This window comes from Xiphias gladius, chromosome 20 (genome assembly GCF_016859285.1).
Source record: "Xiphias gladius isolate SHS-SW01 ecotype Sanya breed wild chromosome 20, ASM1685928v1, whole genome shotgun sequence".
Lineage (NCBI taxonomy): Eukaryota > Metazoa > Chordata > Actinopteri > Istiophoriformes > Xiphiidae > Xiphias > Xiphias gladius.
Window position 1 is genome coordinate 21,353,461 of NC_053419.1, and position 19,173 is coordinate 21,372,633.

Below are 19,173 nucleotides of genomic sequence, written 5' to 3' on the forward strand. Positions count from 1 at the left end.
GTGAACTAGGCTACTGTTGGTTAATTGATGACAGAGAACAGGTCAAAGCAGTGCATATTTTCATACATTTTGATTAAAATGGTGTTTGGGAAGTTTCTCATATGTAGAGTTGATAAAGAGAAATTGTATTTTTTCTCTCTGTCATTTATCAATGTAAACTGAATAGTTGGGGGGTTTTGGACTTTTGAAAGACATCACCATCAGCTCAGTGAAATTTTTGGGTGTTTCATAGACCATACGTTTAACCGATTAATTGAAAAAAAATAATCAGCAGATTAGTCGATAATGAAAATAATTAATTGTTAGTTGCAGTTATATGCAATGTAGTTTTTTGAGGTTTCTAGAAGTAGGCTACTCAGGTCAAAGCAATACATATTTTATATAAAGTGTGATTGAAATGATGTTTGGAAAGTAAGACATATGCCCTATTCTTTTTCTGACTGTCCTATAAGAACATATAGTTTAAAAAAAATAGCATATTATATTATATTATAATGAATTTTGTGCCGCCAAAGAGAGCGATAAAAGTCTTTAAAAATCAGCATCAGACAGTAATGATCTGTCCTGCGCTTAGTTCGTGTAATGCATGCAGCTGAACCTGCAGATGTATGGTCGACCTAGTTCTTACTCCAGATGAAAGCAGATGATGTAGCATGTGATTGGTTTGTTGTCATATTGTGGCTCGCGGATGGTGTGTGTGTGTGTGTGTGTGTGTGTGTGTGTGTGTGTGTGTGTGTGTGTGTGTGTGTGTGTGTCGGGGGTGTTCAACTGCTTACCTCCTCATGCCAAGCACATCCTCTGTAATTCTCAAGGCCAATGTTCATAATCCAGTCAACAATCAATTCCTCAGACACGAAAGAGAGCATGTCCTATGTGTGCCCTTACCTTTTAATTAGCTAGTCAGACTTGGCTGTTTTGACAAGTATTGGAGCTTCTGTTCTTGTATAATAAATGACTGAAAACAAGCTCTCCTCCTGAAACTTGGCACTTTGAATAAAACAGTATCCAGGGAATTTTATACTTCACTGGTCGGGCCAGTAGGTCAGAGATTGATTTGCAGTCTGCATGATTTCATTGGAGTCAGACACATATTGTGGGCACACAGTAGTGATTGACTGTTGTCACTAGGTTTCAGGTGTGATGATGTAGGAGTTATTAGTGAGCACATTACATGCAATTACTTAGCCTATATGGAAAATATTATATTTACAGCTGTGATGCTTAGCCCAAACTATGCAACAAATTTTTTCCACCAGGTAATTTTTTTTCTTTTATTGGCTGACAACACTGAATATAGATCGGAGTTATTTACTTAAAGTTGTAAAGATAATCAGCGGTAATTGATCATTTTTGATAATCGATTTGTCGTTTCAGTCAATTTCAAGCAAAAATAGTGAAAAATGCAAATTATTCACAGATTTCAGATTCTCAATATAGAGGATTTATGAATTTTCTTTGTCATGTATTGTTGTAAACTGAATATTGGGTATTTTTTTTAATGTTTCATAGACTAAATGCTTAAGTGATTAATTGAAAAACTAATCCGCAGATTTAGAATACATACAAAAGACATCATCCTATATGAAAATAATTGTTAATTTCAGACCTAAAGATAAGTTTGTGAACAGCATCTTGATTCGGATGTGCATTTCTGAGATAGATAGATAGATAGATAGATGGATGCACAAGTCAATACACAAGACAGTTCACTGCAGTAACACTAACACAAACTAAAATATACTCCAGGAGGACATTAATGTATTCAGGAGCAAGCCTAGCCACTAAATTAAAAAAAAAAAGTGATTCATTTAAAAACAGGACTCGTACAACAGGCAATAAATATGAAATAAAATCCTTAAAATTAATAAAATCCAATAGAATACATACAAAAGACATCACCCTATACTAAGTTATGTCCAGACCATAATCCATATCTAAGGAAACGGGCAAGAATCATATTTCATTAAAAAGTGTCTGATTTTTTTTCCCAAAGTATTATTTCTGGTATTTTATTTATTTATTTTTTCCTTTATTTGATAGCGACAGTAGAGACGTGACAGGAAATGAGGAGAGCATGAAGAAGGACAGCAAAGTTGGACTCGAACCAGGGACATTGCAAATAGATGGTTATTGCCAACGGCTCCAGCTAACGATAGTTTTGCATTATGAATTAATCTACCGATTAATTTTTTGGTGTATGAAACATCAGAAAACAGTCAAACATGTCCATCACAATTTCCCAGGGCCCACTGAGACCTAAGTGTCTTGTTCGATCCAACCAACAGTCCAAAACTCAAAATATTTAACATTTTCCAGAGAAGTGCTCTTAAAATGCAGTAAACAGATCGTGACTATTGTTTTAAAATAATTCAAGCAAGTATTATTGTGGAAATATGAAATACTTATTCATATAAAAACTGCCACCAAAACAGACCAAGAAGGAAAAGGAAAAGCACAATGCATTTACACATCCAGACTTCTGAAAAGATAGGACACGTGTTTTTTTTTTTTTTTTATCTGTATCTTTATTATTGTGATGGTAGTGATGAAGTGATGGGCACAGGAAAAAAAATTGTATTTGCATTTATTCATATGAATACACACTTTCTTCTGTCTGCCTCTGAAAGCTCTGACTGCTGTGTATGGCATATGGGTGTTTTCGGCTGGAGGTTTTTGCCTTGCCAAGACCCGGCTGCCTCCCTCTGCGAGTGGGTTAACCGACAGGGACACCGGGATCGGATTGGGCGAGAGAGCATGTGGGAAGGACAGAGTTGGAGGATGTTCACGGCTCATGACCAACCCTGAGTCACATGGGCTGTTTCCATGACAACGCAGGCAGCAGCTAAGTTAGTAATGCAGGGTTATTTTTCCTGTGCGTGCAGCCGTCAGTGCTCGGACAGGCGGGGAGTTTTCTATTGTTGCAGTCAAGTTATTTAGATTTTTTCCTGCTGTATTTTCCTTCATATACAGCATGCAATTAGACTAGCATACACAGGGTTTATGCAGGGGTCAGATTAGATATGAGACTTTATGCCATTTTTAATTCGACATTGAATGCAATTTAATACCTGTTTTACAGTCATATCAAGAAAGCTTGATGGAAAGCCAGAGACAAAATGGCCTATATATAGTTATTATAACATCACGTTTTTTTCAATACCAGCAGTATTTAATAATAACTCGTAATGATAATTAAATTAATGCGACCTGGACCTGAATTAATGGTAGAAAAGGAAAGGATGGATTAATCAATGAAAGATGATAAATTCATTCATTCTGGATCTGCAACAATTAGTAGATTAATCGATTAGTTGATAGACTTAAAAATAATTGACAACTATTTTGATAATAATCGTTTCAGTAATTTTTCAATCAAAAATTGTGAAAAAATGCCTGATATTTGCCGATTTCAGCCTCAAAAGAGATTATCTATTGCTTTTCTTTGTCATATCATTAAAAACTGAATATTATATAAAACAAGAAATTGAAAACATCACCTCAGCAAATGTTCCATAGACTAAATGATTAATCGATCAATTAAAAAAATAATTGGTAGATTAATCAACAAAGAAAATTATCATTAGTAGCGGCCCTAGTGTTAAATAAAATGTGGAAGAAATATGTATTAGAGCTGCAATAATTAGTAGCGACAGTTGATTTTTCCATTGACAGAGAAGAAATGGGCATCTGATTTGATAATTAAATTTCTTGAGTCATTTTTCAAGCAAAAACACAAAAAAAAACTATAGTTACTGTTTATCAGATGTGAGAACATTACATTATGCTAAATCCAATATATTTTGGTTTTGTACTGTTGGTTGGACAGCACATTAGATGAATTATATTATATGTATAATAAATAAAAACATTACACACCAGGATCTCAAGCAACTCCAATCTTGAGAGTAGACATTTCATAATGAAATTGGAATTTTTGGTTTTATAACTGCAGTGTAGAGCCACTAAACTCATGGCAAGTATTGATGTCATCCAGAAATCCACTTAGTAGTGTCGGTTTCTGTTCTGTTTTGGACTGTACGTGGGACAAAGCAAGACATCTGAAGAAGATACTTTGACCTTTGTAAATTGCATTGGATATTTTTCACCATTTTATGATGTTTAATGGACCAAACGATTAAGGCATAAATCAAGAAAAAAAAAATCCTTGATTAATTGACAGTGAAAATATTTGTTAGTTTCAGCCATACTTAAAATTGGAACTATGAACACAGTGTAGATGAATATGGACGCAGGACTCAGAAAAAGACTAAGGCAGAGGGTAATCTTCATCATAAACTGTTACTGTTAAAGATTTCCCACAATCTCGTGAAACAGAGGTGGTCTCAGGGTAAATGTGTCATGCATCAACAAGGCTCAGTCTCCTGGGTGACTGATTTGCCACAGTCACGTCTTGATAAAGAACGTACTATATGTAGTTAGAAGCTAATCTGAACACGTCACCTTTTCAGTCACAAACAGTGCGCATCTTTGTATGCCACCATGCAAACACTGGTATCAGTGTGTGAGTGTGTGCCTTCTGTTTTCCTGAATATATCTGCTGGTTGTAAGTGGAGAACTGCTGATTTGATAACATCTGAGGTCAGATTCCTCTGTCCAAGCACTTGTCATTGAGACTTGAATACCACAGTACGTTTCATTGTGAAAAGGGATTATGGGCTAACAGTGTCCACACACTGTCATTGAGACACACACCACCGCGGTAGAGTTTGATCTAGGCCACTCTGTCAGACTAATGACACCCTGAAACATAAAATGACCCGCTACAGTTTGGTCAGGGCAACCCCTTCAGGCTTCTTTAAAAACCATGGGTAATTGAGACATGTGTTAAACAGCAACTGTACATGTATTTTTACCCATACCAGTCTAAATTGAAGTTAATCCACACAAGCATCTGAATCGGATTCATTTTCACCATTTGAAACAATACGAAGGCGGTATTATAAAGAAGTAAGTAAGATGGCTGATTCACTTTCTTCTTTCATCTTTTTGAATTTAGAAACTGTGTCACCATTACATACAGTAGTTTGTCCACCAAAGAGTACTGACATCCTGGTGTGTATCTTGGTCACAGTTCTTAAAAAAAATAGGATCTGTATTAAGATTGTTTTGTGTTTTAATTGAAAAATAAAATTATTATGTATGTTACGATATAATGTTATAGTTTCTTTAACCCACCGGGTATCAATATCACTATCCGCCTCAAAAATCCAGCATCGGTCGAGCTATATTTCTCTTTATATTCTAGTACAACCTCTACACTGCAAAACTAAAACAATGCTGTGTCTTTGTTTCCATGTCTTCTACACAGATCAGCCTGTGAGGCTGACTTTTTTTGCATGTGACCTGTAGCTTTAACCTTTAGTGCCATGGAGCATTCACACATACATACACAAAGTAGTTGGCCTCTTATGAACCTGCGTTTCTCTGGGTGTGTTGTATTGAGCCATCTGGTTTACATACTTTGCTCCGACCGGACCGGTTTTTTCTGACGTATCCACTATCGCCAGTCACACAAACTGTGTCGGCCATTTGTTTCCACACGTTGTTCTTTTCAATGTCCCAGTAACTCAGTAACTTAAAAGATGCGCTGTAGAGAAGTGGGACTGAAATGAGAGGCTGCTTTTTCTTTGAAAATCGAGGACCCATTGTTTCAAAAATTACTTTTTTATTTAGATTTTTAATCTGTCATCATTGTCACTGTAAACTGCATAATTACCATGCAAAAACAGTCAGCTTTGGAGCCAGCTTGACCCCGTTAAAACTTGTCCTGAACATGTCCTGATAGATAAAACGGAAGAATTTTCTGTCAGCAAATTATGTCTGAAATAAAATGTCTCACACTAAACCTCCACGGCAAAGACAAAAATGTAGTTGGTGCGCATACAGAGCATGAACACTGTTGGATTAAATCCAATCTAAAACTTTATCTTCATCTCTTCTACTTTCTTGGTATCAATTGACTCACCCCTGTACTGTTCTGCCTAAATATCCTACCTATTTAACAGGCATATTCATATATATAGTACTGTATTTTCTTTCCATCTCCACTGGTGAGCTGCCAGAGTGTGTGAGCTGGTGTGAATCCCATGCACACACCCTCACATTGCCACCAACTCTCTGATTAACTGTGTCTATCTTTAAATAACATCTGCCGAGTCTCCACTCTGCTGAATTAATTAACGCACTGAGACGTGACGGGAGGTTCCCAGAGAGGGGAACAAGGGCTGATTGCTCGGCTGGGAGCACAGTGTCCTGGGTCTCCTACGGGACACTGTGCTTCCAGCCGAGCAATCAAATCTAGTTTCCCTGGAAGACTGGCAGAAAGACAACCTAGGACCAGATTTACATTATATGAGCCCAGTGTCAAGATAAAGAGCCTGTTTTAGTGCGCGGGTGCGTGCAGATTCAGTAGCCTAAATAAAATCTTTATCTTACTTGAGTTGCTTATTGATTTCATTGTACCATGACTGTAGCTGCTCTGCCTTATAGGATCAAGAGCCGTCTTGTTTATTTTTGTCCAGTAGTGCATAGTGACAGAGGTGTGTGTTGAAACAGGATCTCAGTTATCCGTGACGTGTTCCAGCACTGGACTGGAAGGATCATTTTGGATACCATTTTGCATTTTGCTACCTGTGTCTGACATAGGTATCAACATTTATAGACATCACTATTTGTTTTTTTTAGCCATGCTAGCACTTTGGCTCTGTGGATGGCAATGTCAGTCGGTCCACCACTTTGGTCCAGGCTGAAATATCACTACAATTACTGGATGGATTTGCATTTAAAATCTGTTTAGACATTCCTCGGCTACAGTTGGTGACTCTTACTGACTTGGGCCAACATTTTACTTTTCCTCTAGCACCACCATGAGTTTGGCATTTGTGGTTTTAAGTGAAAGGTGTCATTATGTTAGAAGGATTGAAATGAAATGTAACATACATTCATGTCCCTAGTTTTTTGGTTTTTATTTATTAGGACTGAAACAGTTAGTCAACTAATTGATTAGTCGATCGATGGAAAATTAATGACAAATTATTTTGACATTCGATTAATCATTTGAGTCTTTCGTAAAGATAAAATGCTAAACATTTGCTGGATCCAGCAGTTTGAGGATTCAATGTGTAAACTGAATATTTTTGGGTTCTGGACCATTGTTCGGACAACACAAGACATTATAAGATGTCACCTTGGTCTAGGGAAAGCTCTGATGGGCATTTTTATTATTATTAATGTTGAAAGTAACACCTGTGCTATTTCTAGTATGACAAGTCAGAATGTCTGCTGTGAAAAAGGTCATTTGCTGTCATGGTAAAACTTAAAACGAGTTATATAGCAGCACCATCCACATGAACTGGTATTAAAACGCTTGCTGTGTATTGGCACATAAATGTGATGTTTGGAACTTTTTAGGGTTGTTCTACTTTTCCTAAGACTTATTGCAGCCTTTTTGTTGCTTGAGCTATGATTGTTAGCCACACCTTTCAGCATGCAGAAGGCATGATCGGGACACACACACCAGCATTGTGAGGAATACTGTATACAGTTCAGATCCTTATTATGAAGCGCTATCTGTCTGTGTATATTTGTCTCGTCCCTTCTATCTCTCTGCCAATATATCACACCAGGAAAAGTGTTTGTTATGCATGAAGAACAGAGTAATCACATGTAAATGAACATTTATTTTGAATTGCTGAATAACGACAAATACATTCAGGTTGCAGATTTGCCTTTGAATTATTTAGGGCTGCACATAACTATTGTATTCAATGTCGATTCATCTGCTGATTTGGTCTGTAAAATGTTGAAAAAAATGGCATCCACAATTTCTCAGAACCTACGGTGATGTCTTCAATTTCATTGTTTTGTCCAACTAACTGTCCAAAACCCAAATATACTCAATTTACTCTCATAAAAGACAATGAACAGCAGCAAATCCTCTCATTTGAGATTTAATATTCTGTCACTTGACTAATCAATTAGCTGACTAATTGTTGCAGCTCTAGAAATATTAATATTTAATGGGTGTTTTACATGAAAAGAATCTTTGTAACTGCATACTGGATTTAACTGTTTGTCATATCAATCTTTCAGTTCAAATTGAAAGTACATTAATTTGAAAACGAGACACTGAAATGATTCTTTCTGGTTTGCTTTCAGCTTTTAAAGAAGCATTTAAATGAGAAAGTCGCAGCTTAATCTGTGTGTATTCTTCTGTTGGAAGTATTGCAACTGTAATTCTCCATTTATTTAGTAAAACTTGAATAAAATTTAAACTGTTTTATATTATCCTTTATATTGTTTTTTAAATCTGTCCTGTTTGTGAGCTGGATCAGTCCTTCGCTTTGATATTCTGAAGGAGAAATTGGGACGTTTCCAGAGTCTGTACATCTTCAGGCAAAAATCTGCTCTGAGTTTCTTGTGGATTTCCATGAGCATTCAGACCACAACCAGACATTTATAGCTTGTTTTACTTTTAATCCAAGACCCTGGGAGCTTTTCAACCATAGCAATGTTTGGAAGCTGTCCAGAGCTCTCTGATCTCGCTGCAAGTTGGCATAGGTGCTTCAAGGTCACCTTCGACATTGTTGCCTCACTTCACCTTCTGCAAGTCAGGGTACGCCCTGCTGGTCAAATCTGGCCTGAGCATACTCACACATATGAGGCCTCAAATATAGTAACCTGCCGCTGCTCTAGCCAAAATCATTTGCCTACGTCATGCTGAGCTGCCTCCGTGACAGGTGCCATGGGTGTGAAAGTCATGTTCAAAGTGAAATGCGTGACACTCAAGCACTGGCAGTGGTTTCACAGCTGCACCTGCCAAAAAAAATGTGGAAGTGTACCAACTCTGTGCACAATATCAGTCTGAACCCACACAATCCTATTAGCTCCAATCAATCGGCCTGTTTTTTATTAATCAGTCTAGTTGCTGAGAGTCATCACTGTGATTTGTGACAACTTCTACGCCTTTGCCACCAACGTCCAGGCTCTTATGTTTGTCTGTCATCATCTCTGACACAGTACAGTTGCTGTGCTCACAGGGAGATGATGGTTGTCCATGTCTGTGTGGGCTCTGCTTCATTGTATATCTCTGTTATTTTTAAAGTAGAAACAAATTAACATATATGCCCGTTTTTCTTGCTGCTTTTTAAAAATGCATAATTCCCCCCTGATTTTATCTCAGCCGCCCACACCAGGCAGTAGGTTTCAAGAAATACGCCTCCACCTCTGTCTCTGTCTGTCTCCATCCTCCTCTGCCGTTCCTGCATCCAGGTTACATGATGCAGTTCTTATCGAAGGCTTTTTTCTTAACTTTTTTTACAGCTGTTCTTTTCAAATCAACTTCACTGTTACTCACTGGTTTTAGATGCAGCAATGTTCTAGCAGAGTGAATACCATTTAGATCGCCTATGATTGTTTGTATAATATTATTTTGTCAAGTTTCCATAAGGCTTTATTTTGAGCATAAAAAACTTTTAATGACTCTGCAGTAGTACGTTTGTGTTTTGGAACATTACAGGAAGTCAGTTTTATGGAGCTCACTTTAATATTTTCAGATTTATTTGATTTTGCACTAAGTATTATCTATTTCGATTTCTTATTTCTCATACCAGGTCAATTTTTGCAGATACAAAAAAAAATGAATGTGTGCCACTTAACAACATGAGAGGTGAAGAGGGAGATTGTTTGCATGTGGGTAACACTTATGTGTACATTCATACATAAACACACTTATTCTCAGTGTGAACTCCTGGTCGTTTTTTTTTTTTTTTTCCTCTCGTCCAGTCACTGGTAGAGCAACAACATGGCAGGAAAGTGAATTATGGATGTGCTGGGATCTGGGCAACTGTGTCTCTAACGTTCCTCGGATTAATCTAATTCCTCAATACTTCAGCTTTTCCTTTCCTTGGCAGAACATTGTTAGATATTTTATGTGGAGCTTTATTCACACATTTGCTTTTGTGTCTTTTAACTGTGCTGGTGGTGTGGCATTATTACTCAACGGCAATATGAGTAGGTTGGTCAGTTGGTCCACCACTTGGGTTTGTCACTCTCAACTACTGACTGGATTGCCACAAAATGTTGTACAGACATTTATGTTCTCCACGGGATAAATCCCACTTGACAGCTGTGATCCTCTGAGTTTTTAGTGGAATGTCTCTCTCTGGATGAATTTTAGTTTAGTGGCAGTCTGTCTATACCTTTGTGGTGCAGCAGCTAACACTAGCTATCTGTACATATCAGGCTGATGGTCCAGTCCAGTTAAAAAAAAAAAACACAAACAGCTGGAGCAGATAAATTAGTGTGCAGACTTTTCTACTCTATCTGTACTGAAACTGACTATTACTCAACTGTAATGCGCATTAAGTTATAAAAAAACAGGATGTTTCAAATATACTTTTGCTTAATTGTCTTTGGCCAAAGTGTTTGTCACACACACACACGAATTGCAGTTGTCTGTTGTTGTAACTAAGCCAGACCAACCAAAGCCTGTCTTTCCTCACCTCAGGCCGGTGTTTTAGTTACACGCTGCATATTCAAGGCAGCTTGAACACAGAGTTAAAGCTTGCCATATAACCAGACGCTGACTGTTCCATCTCTCCTTTCTCTCACCTCTGTCTCTGCCTCTCTTTCTGTAGCGAGCAGCCCATCTTCAGCACGCGGGCCCACGTCTTCCAGATCGACCCAACCACCAAGAAGAATTGGGTTCCCACAAGTAAACATGCTGTCACAGTCTCCTACTTCTTTGACAGTACCAGGAATGTATATCGAATCATCAGTCTGGATGGATCTAAGGTGTGTGCACGTGTAGCGCTCAGTACAGTGTTTGTGTTTTGATGTGTGTTGTTTCTTGCTCTTGATATAATATCTCAGTAAAACCTAAATGTCTCTTCCTCATTTTAAAGGCTACGTTGCTGGTAAATGATAAAATCTTCTGCACCTATTTTTTAGTTTTGCCTTAGTGAAAAGATCAGGGAATAATTACCTGCTTGACCATCACTTTAGTCATGTTTTTTTTCCTCAGAGACCCTATAATCCACCTGTAGTTTTAAATGTTGTACAAAACCACAGATCATCATTACCCCAGAAAAGAATCTCCTCTTGAATTTACCCCACGGGGTTAATAAAGTTTAACTAATCATAAACAACATTCAAAAACAGTACGTTTTTTTTCAGTGCATCCCTCCTCTGCACTCAGCTTGTCTGACTTGTTTGCCTCGGCCTGGCCTCTCTGCTGAGGCAGTGAAAGGGCGGTCGAGCCTGTCATATCTATGTGGCAGTGATTATTTTAGTCTTGAGAGAGGTGTAGGGGTGGAGTTAGCGTGGTTATGTAAGAGCCTCTCTGGGCGACTGTGTCTGCTGTCGAAGCAGCAAGTTAGCTGTGCTGTGTTCAGCTGAAAATAGCAGAGCTTGGGCGGGCTGTTGCTGGAGGACATTATCATCCAGACAACAATGAGTCTTCTCAGCAAAGAAAAAGAAAACAAACACAGAGGCAGATGCCACACAAAGGCATATCTTTCTGATTGTGTTGTTTTCCAAATTCCAAAAATGAGCAAACTTTTAAAATGTGTTTTGAAATGAAAATACGTATCCCAGTGGAACCCTTGAACCTGTTTTCACGCTATAAAACAAAACAGTGTCCACTTCTTAATCTTCGTATTGTGTCTATTAGTTGTGTTGAGTTCAACCAAGTACTGATTTTTTTTCCTTGTTGTATTAGAATATTTTAAGTATTTGGTAATCTCTATGTTTCGGTCTGTTATTTTCAAATAATTTCTTTAAAGTTTCTTTGTAAGTAGATTGACTTGAATGTAGTTTTTTTTACTAATTATAGGAAAATGCTCTGAGACTGTTATTTTAGTTAGTTCAATTAGTTGAGTTAATAATTTTTTTCTTCCAGATGAATTTCACTTAAAGAAATTGCTTCAGTTAAACCCCAGTGAATATTTATTACTTCTTAATTTCTTATATGAAACTTTTTTTTTTTTTATTGTGATATATGTTTGTAGACACATTTCCCATTTGGCATGTGTAGCTCACCTGCTACTCACTGAACAAAAGTCACAAACATAAAGATGTTGTGGTGGCTTAGCATTTAGAAATAGAGGGAAGGGACCCAACTGATCACGCCGTATTTTACCCATAATTAGGACCAAATTATACGGTTCTTTCCAGGAAACTTCTTAGAAAAATATTTGGAAATAAATTGGAACTTATGGATCTGTAAAATAAAGTGTTTTTTTTTTTTTTTTTAAAGAAGTAAATGTATTCAGTAATTTGCTAGACTAAAAAGCAAGACGGAAGTGTAAAAGAAAATGATGTATCTGTGGATGCTTACCTCCCTTTTTTCCTATAACACTGCACATGAACTGGTTTGCCAATTTCCAGTCAATCAACAGTTTTGAACGTGCAATTTATTATTGTGTCGACCCGCTGAGAATGTAAACAAGAACGTGTCTCCTCCGATACGCATGGAGTCGCCACTCGCTTTGTTTCACAATAACTTTTGAATTTGTCAGGACATTTTGTGCAAAATTTGCAATTTCCTGTCAGCCTTTTCTGACCTACTGTGTGATAATATGCAAAGAATAGAGCCATGCTACTCACATGTAAGAACTATAGTTAAGAGTAACTTAACACCAGTTTAAAAATTGTTTCACTGCCTTCTCTGGTTCAAAGGTTTAAGATTCAAGCCTGTAAAAACACCCAACAGTGATGTCACGGTAGTTCACCTATACATCAATGCAACAACGTGAGAAGTTAGCCATTGGGGGGCCAGTAAACAAATTTGCAGAGGGTGTTAAGTTACTCTTTACAGAGCTAAAAACAGAGAATGAATATTGGACTTTACTTTTAGGTCAGCATGGATTAGATGTCCTAGACGTGCTCAGAAACATGAGAAGTTTGAACATCTACAGTTTCGTGGCAAATAAGCAAACTTAATCTGCTGATGAGAACTGTGTGATACAGTGGGAAGCCTCAGAAAAGCAAAGAAGGTAGACCTTGTAAGTTACTGTTTCCAAGGTCAAGAATGAGCTGTCAAGCTCAACTTTATTTATGGCATCTTATGTAACAGTAAATGTGAGAGACACCCGCAGCAGGTAAAATTTTTTTTTTTTTTTTTAAACTATAAACGCTCGCAACTATCTATGCTTGCCTCTCTGCCCTCCCACACTGATCAATAACATAAGTCAGTTGGACTCAATTTAAAACTCCTCATTCACTGCTTCCTGTACCAAACAGTTGGAATACAAACTCATGTCTATACAAAACACACACACACACACACACACACACACACACACACACACATCCCCAGTCCCAGTAGATATTAGATATATATCAGCTGCTTTTGCCCAAGGCTGCCATTCCTACCTAAAGCTGTAACTATTATAACGTAGTTATTTTTCCTTTTGAATTTGAAATGCCATCGTGTGGCTCAGTCTGTGTTTTTTTGTTTGTTTGTTTGTTTGTTTTTGTTGTCCTCCACAGGCCATTATCAATAGCACCATCACCCCCAACATGACATTCACCAAGACATCACAGAAGTTTGGCCAGTGGGCCGACAGCCGGGCGAACACCGTCTATGGCCTCGGCTTCTCATCTGAGAGCCACCTGGTCAAGGTGAGAACACAGGAAACAGACCCATAGTGTGGCCCCAAGAGACTAATTCTTTTTTTTCTTCTTTTTGAGTTTCCATCCAGGCTGTATAGTAGTACTTTACTGGCCTGAATATCAAACAGTATTTTTCTTACTAGAAATTACGTTTGAAACAGTGGGAGTCGTCTTATCTTTGAGGACGAAAAATGTACATGTTCACAACATCAGATGTTCTCTTTGAATGGAGATTTAATTTAATTATGGGTTTTTTGTAGCTTCATTGTCGCTAGGCTAGCGAGTGTTTTCACTCCGTCTGTTGGAGTTAATCAGCCCTAAAAGTGTTTTGTTACCTGAGTTTAACCTGCAGGAGTTTATGAAGGTTCGTTTAACAGAGGAAATAAATTTATGAAGACCAAAAACTAGTTCAGTGTCTCCCGACATCTTTACTGCAGGAATGAAAAAGCCGATAATCACATCTGTAACATATGATGAGCTCAAAAAGACAGAAGTCTGAAAAGGGCTAACTGTCAGAGAAAATGATTCAACAATGACGAGAGAGAGTCTGAGCCCGCAACTTATATACAAAGATGCACAGATGTGGGTTTTATGTATTAGCGTATTTCATTTTTGACTTACACGAGAGAAAACGCTTCAGTGATGAGGACTCTTTTGTCCTTTATAATCTTTTGTACTTTAGATTAATAGTATCTCAGGGAAACTTTCCCCATAGGGCGAGTGTAAAAGGGCTTCCTGTCCTCAAAGACAGATGTTTGAAAAGGCGAGATTGTTTCATTATAATCAGTGTCGTATCATATTCGGGCCAGTATGGTATTAGTTTCTCCTGTTACTTTTAGTTTGCAGATAAGTTTGCTGAGTTCAAGGAGGCAGCACGGTTAGCAAAGGAGAAGTCTCAGGAGAAGATGGAGCTCACCAGCACTCCCTCACAGGTAACAAACACCATCACCACCAGTGTACCCTTGCATACATTTTACACTTAGAGCCTTCTTTAAATAGAGGAACTTCTTTAATATGTTGTAGATGAGTTTCAACTTTACAAACGATCGAGGATGCACACACAGCAAAGTTTGTTCATGGGTATTTTCACTATTTATGAATAATACAACTCACTGGAAACAAGTAAAATTACTGTTTAGCGGTAGGTTTGTATGTGGCACTCTACCTGGCATTTTCATAAAGTTTTTATTACCCTTTTATTACCTCACATTTATCTTTCAGGTCTGGCTAGCTAACAAGACACATGTAATTCTAGTGAGAAACAGTAGCTAGAAGCAGTAATAACACAGACTGCATAAAGCTAGCTCTTACAGGTAGTGATAAATAAACTGTGTGTGTCCCAAACCATTAGTGTCTGTGTAAATTCAATTTTAATATGTAAATAAAGTTGGTATCAAGCCTCCTGAGAGAACATATGTGAACTGCCAAGCTGTATGAATCACTGCTCATTAGAAATAGATGGGAAATTAATGTAATCATGTATGACAGCTCCTTAAGCACAGCCTACAAGTCTTGTTGTAATAAGTTGTTTTATGTTTAACTCACATTATGCTGTTGCAGCCACTTAGCGAAACACCTTGTGGCTTGTTTTACCTCCTTTGCTCTCCCTAACATTTCCTCCACAGGGTGGCGCTGTAAAAAGGAATGTGTTGTCAGTCAACAAACCTGGTAAAAAGAAGGTAAAAAGAAATGGAAAGAATCATTTTCATGACTCTGATCCAACGGCCCTTTTCCCCAGTGTTACCCCCAGTTAATGGTACAAATTCCACTCCTGTGAGAGCGCAGTGATGGATTTGACAGCCTTATGCATATCAGTAAAGCCCACTTATCACTTAATGTCATTGTTTTGGTATAATAAGTCGGTCTTTCTTTTTGGGGACCACCCTGTCATCAGACTTTAACAACCTTGTCTACCATCCTGACGTGAGATTAACAACCAGAGGAACCCTGTCTCCTGAAACCTCCCACTGACGATCCTCCAGTTCTCCCTTCATGCTCTCAGGAAGTGACAGTCGGCTATAATGACGAATGTTGGAGCAGTTGCAAATCACGAGTGACAACCATTATACATAGATGAATATAAAGTCACTGTGTCTTTAGAAAAATGGGGTCAGAGCTCTGTGTGTGGAGCGAGCAAAAAAAAAAGTGTGTTAAAAATATTTCGGAGGCTTTAAAAGATGCACTGTAAAATTAACTCAGAAAAGACAACAGCAAAAAACAAACATTTCCAACAAGGAATACAGAATACATATACAGACTGATACAGAGTTTAAACATCCTGTCATTTGAAGTTAATTTTGTGTCCAGTCGCCATGAGGAGTCTTAACAGTTCAGAGACGAGCAGGAACTTTGATCAAAGGCTCATAATTCAGAGCATCCCATTCTGCATTTCAGCAGGAAAATCCTGTTAATTTTTGAGAGCATGGACTCATTAACACTTTATCACTAAAAAATATTGTCTCAAAAACCAAGCTTAAAGCAATTTTGGTTAAGACGCTTTCTTGCAGAGAGTTAATCAAGAAGATCGACTCCACTCTCGTGTCTGCACATTAAACATGTAGCTGCAGCTGCTTAGTAGCTGTTTAGCTTATCTTAGCATAAAGAGTGGATCGGGGAAAACAGCTAGCCTGGCTCTGTCCGAATGTAACAAAATCTGCCTGCTCAGTAATCAACTCATTAGGTGTCCTTCGTTTAATTTTACACAAGTGTAAAAAATAAATTGCGAAATTTAACATGCTAACGTCACGTCCGCATAAGCGGCCAAATCACTTGTATATAAAAGTCACAGAAGCAAACATTTCCGCATCACTTGCAACACGGCACAAATGTGAATTGAAAGCCGTCAGATTAATGTAAAGGCTGCAGCAGCACAAGGTAACACATGCGAGAGAGATTAAATGTGTCCTGTTCCGCCCTCTAACATCACTGCAGTAAATTAATCTCTCACGCACAAAGAAAGAAAAATCACTTTAATGCCACAAAACACAGGGAATGAACCAATTTTCTTATCATGTCAGATCAGTCTGTGGAAAATATCTTTTTTTCTTGTTGTACTCCGTCCTGCACCAGGTGCCAAATATTGCGCGAGCATCGTGGCCCGTTAGTAAGGAACATTTACATACATTTAGAGACCTGTGTCTGAATGACAAACAGGCATTATTTGAATAGATGGTGAAGCCAGCAGTGTTATGTATTCCATGTCTGAAAAGAGCCATAGAAATAAAACAAGGTATAACATGATAATTTGTGAGTTACCCATGAGCAGAGCAAGGCTAGCGGTTTCCCTCTGTTTCCAGTCTTTATGCTAAGCTAAGCTAACTCTCCCCTGGCTCCATATTCAACAGACAAACATGAGAGTGGTATCAATCTCCTCATCTAAGCACATTACCCAGACTGTTGGGGATCATATTTTTTCTGTTTCACCAATGTGTCAAATCAGGAGTCAGCCCCGGGTGATCTTCAGTCACCTTTGACCTCAGAGAGCATCAACGGTACGGACGATGAGAGAGTCACACCGGACACGCCTCAACACACTGAAGCCAGAGCAGAGCCTTCCCAGAATGCACTGCCCTTCTCACACAGGTAAACCACAGCCAGGCAAACCTGGGGTCAGAAAAGAGTGCTAAACATGACCGAATATTTCTTTTATTACTGTTGTTTTTCGAAGGCACGATTGACTTAATTCTTTCAGCTCCCTTCTGTTAAATGACTTTAATTGTTCGCATATCCCGATTATGAAATTATCACATTCAGCAGTGTAAATGAGAGTGTTACTTGTCCGTTAGCGACTCTTGGGAGTGCTGATTTAAAATGAAATTGGCACAGTGCAGCACGGAGCGCTGCAGCTCAGTTTGAACATGTCGATTCATTCATTCATTATTAATCTGGTCCCCAGGCCTCTGGACAGCATTAAAGCATTACGCGCATGCTTCCTATTAATTATAAACCACTAAAACGAGTGGAGATAGTTCTGTGCCTCACATTGGCTGATCACGCTCTCTAAGGTGTCAGCTGTGCTTTAGGGGATATTTATGCAGCAGGAAAAAAAGCTGTTAACAGTTATAAATTAAAGTTTTCTAAAATGCTTTTCATATTGTAGGTTACAGCTGTTCGTCATGGGTGTTGGATACATTTAATTAACATTTCATATATTATGCTTCTCACCTTATTTTCAGAATTAGGCTGCGACTGACAACTGTAGTGTCTCTGCCTTCTTAGACAACAAAAGGTCATTAGACATCTTAGAGTTTTAGTTATTTTTAGAATCCGATAAATAAATTGGTCAGGCCGTTATTGGCTCATTGTAGACATGTCGTTTTGGCGTCGTATATGCCGGCTGATAAATGACGAGAAGCTGAAGTACAGAAATACCAAAGATATGTTTTGAGACTGTCACTGTTCTATAGTTTGTACACCAGAGAGTGTTTTTACACAATTAAATATCCTGCCCACTACATTTCTTTGTTGCAGTTATTTAAAAAAATGCTGAGGGAAATTGAAGGGAACCATATCAAAAATGTTTACTTATGTGACAGGTTGCGTAAAGAAGATTAATATCGGCCATTAGATTTTTTTTCTCTCAAATATAAATTTTGGTATCTGCCTCAATTATCCCGTATTGGTCAAGTTATTTTACTCTGTAGTTACTTTCTGAAAGGTAAACCTAATAAGATTTGTTAGGATTTGGTAAGTGAATTCAATGAAATGCTATTGAACCCCATCCTTAGCAGGGCTGGATATCAGCAATGACCTTGATGATTCAGTTACATCAGATAAATACCAACGTTGTGTAAAGCGATTCTCAGAATTTATACAGTCTTCTTGGTCTCCTCTTCCCATCTTTCCAGTTCAACCAGCATCAATAAGCACTGGGAGGCGGAGCTGGCAGCACTTAAGGGGAACAACGCCAAATTGACAGCAGCTCTGCTCGAGTCCACAGCCAACGTCAAACAGTGGAAACAACAGCTGGCGGCCTATCAGGAGGAAGCAGAGAGGCTACACAAGCGGGTAATCACTGGACACATGAAACAAACCAAAGTGTAAAAAGTCACACTTTAAAGAACATATATGATTTGTTGAAAGTGCCGTGAAGAAGATTTATTTTTGTTTTCTAGGTGACGGAGCTGGAGTGTGTGAGCAGTCAAACTACGGTGATCAAATCCCAAAAGACAGAACTTAACCAAACAATAGAAGAGCTGGAGCAGGCTTTGAAGGCCAAAGAGGAGGTAAGAGGAGTGTGTCACGTAGAAAGGTTAGCGTACTGTAGGCTCCTAAACACTAGCATCTAATTTGATCTGACTATTATCTCTTTTTGTAATTACTTGCAGGAGTTAGAGAGACTTAAAGCAGAGGTGGAGAGTGCCAATGAGTTTCAGACTCAAAAAGACTCCCTTACACAGAAGCTACAGGTGAGTGAAGCTCCGTACTCACATGTACATGTTGTTGCTAATGCTGCATTCATATCATATGGCACAGACTGTAGATATGAGCAGCTGAGAGAAAAATCTCAGACTCAGACATTTATGGTGAATTTCTGAT

At 38.2% G+C, this 19,173-nt stretch overlaps 1 protein-coding gene across 5 annotated transcripts in view; it reads left to right on the forward strand.

The window, feature by feature from the left end:
* LOC120806185 (homer protein homolog 1-like) overlaps nucleotides 1-19,173 on the forward strand; it is a 37,019-nt gene that overhangs the window by 14,592 nt on the left and 3,254 nt on the right. For 4 of the 5 annotated variants that reach the window (XM_040157039.1, XM_040157040.1, XM_040157038.1 and 1 more), the window contains 7 exons: nucleotides 10,659-10,815; nucleotides 13,513-13,644; nucleotides 14,475-14,567; nucleotides 17,075-17,217; nucleotides 18,483-18,642; nucleotides 18,750-18,860; nucleotides 18,963-19,043. In XM_040157039.1, coding sequence (XP_040012973.1) covers nucleotides 10,659-10,815; nucleotides 13,513-13,644; nucleotides 14,475-14,567; nucleotides 17,075-17,217; nucleotides 18,483-18,642; nucleotides 18,750-18,860; nucleotides 18,963-19,043 — 877 coding nt within the window. Of the gene's footprint in view, nucleotides 1-10,658; nucleotides 10,816-13,512; nucleotides 13,645-14,474; nucleotides 14,568-15,260; nucleotides 15,315-17,074; nucleotides 17,218-18,482; nucleotides 18,643-18,749; nucleotides 18,861-18,962; nucleotides 19,044-19,173 lie in introns of all 5 variants that reach the window. The other variant, XM_040157042.1, reaches the window with a different exon arrangement.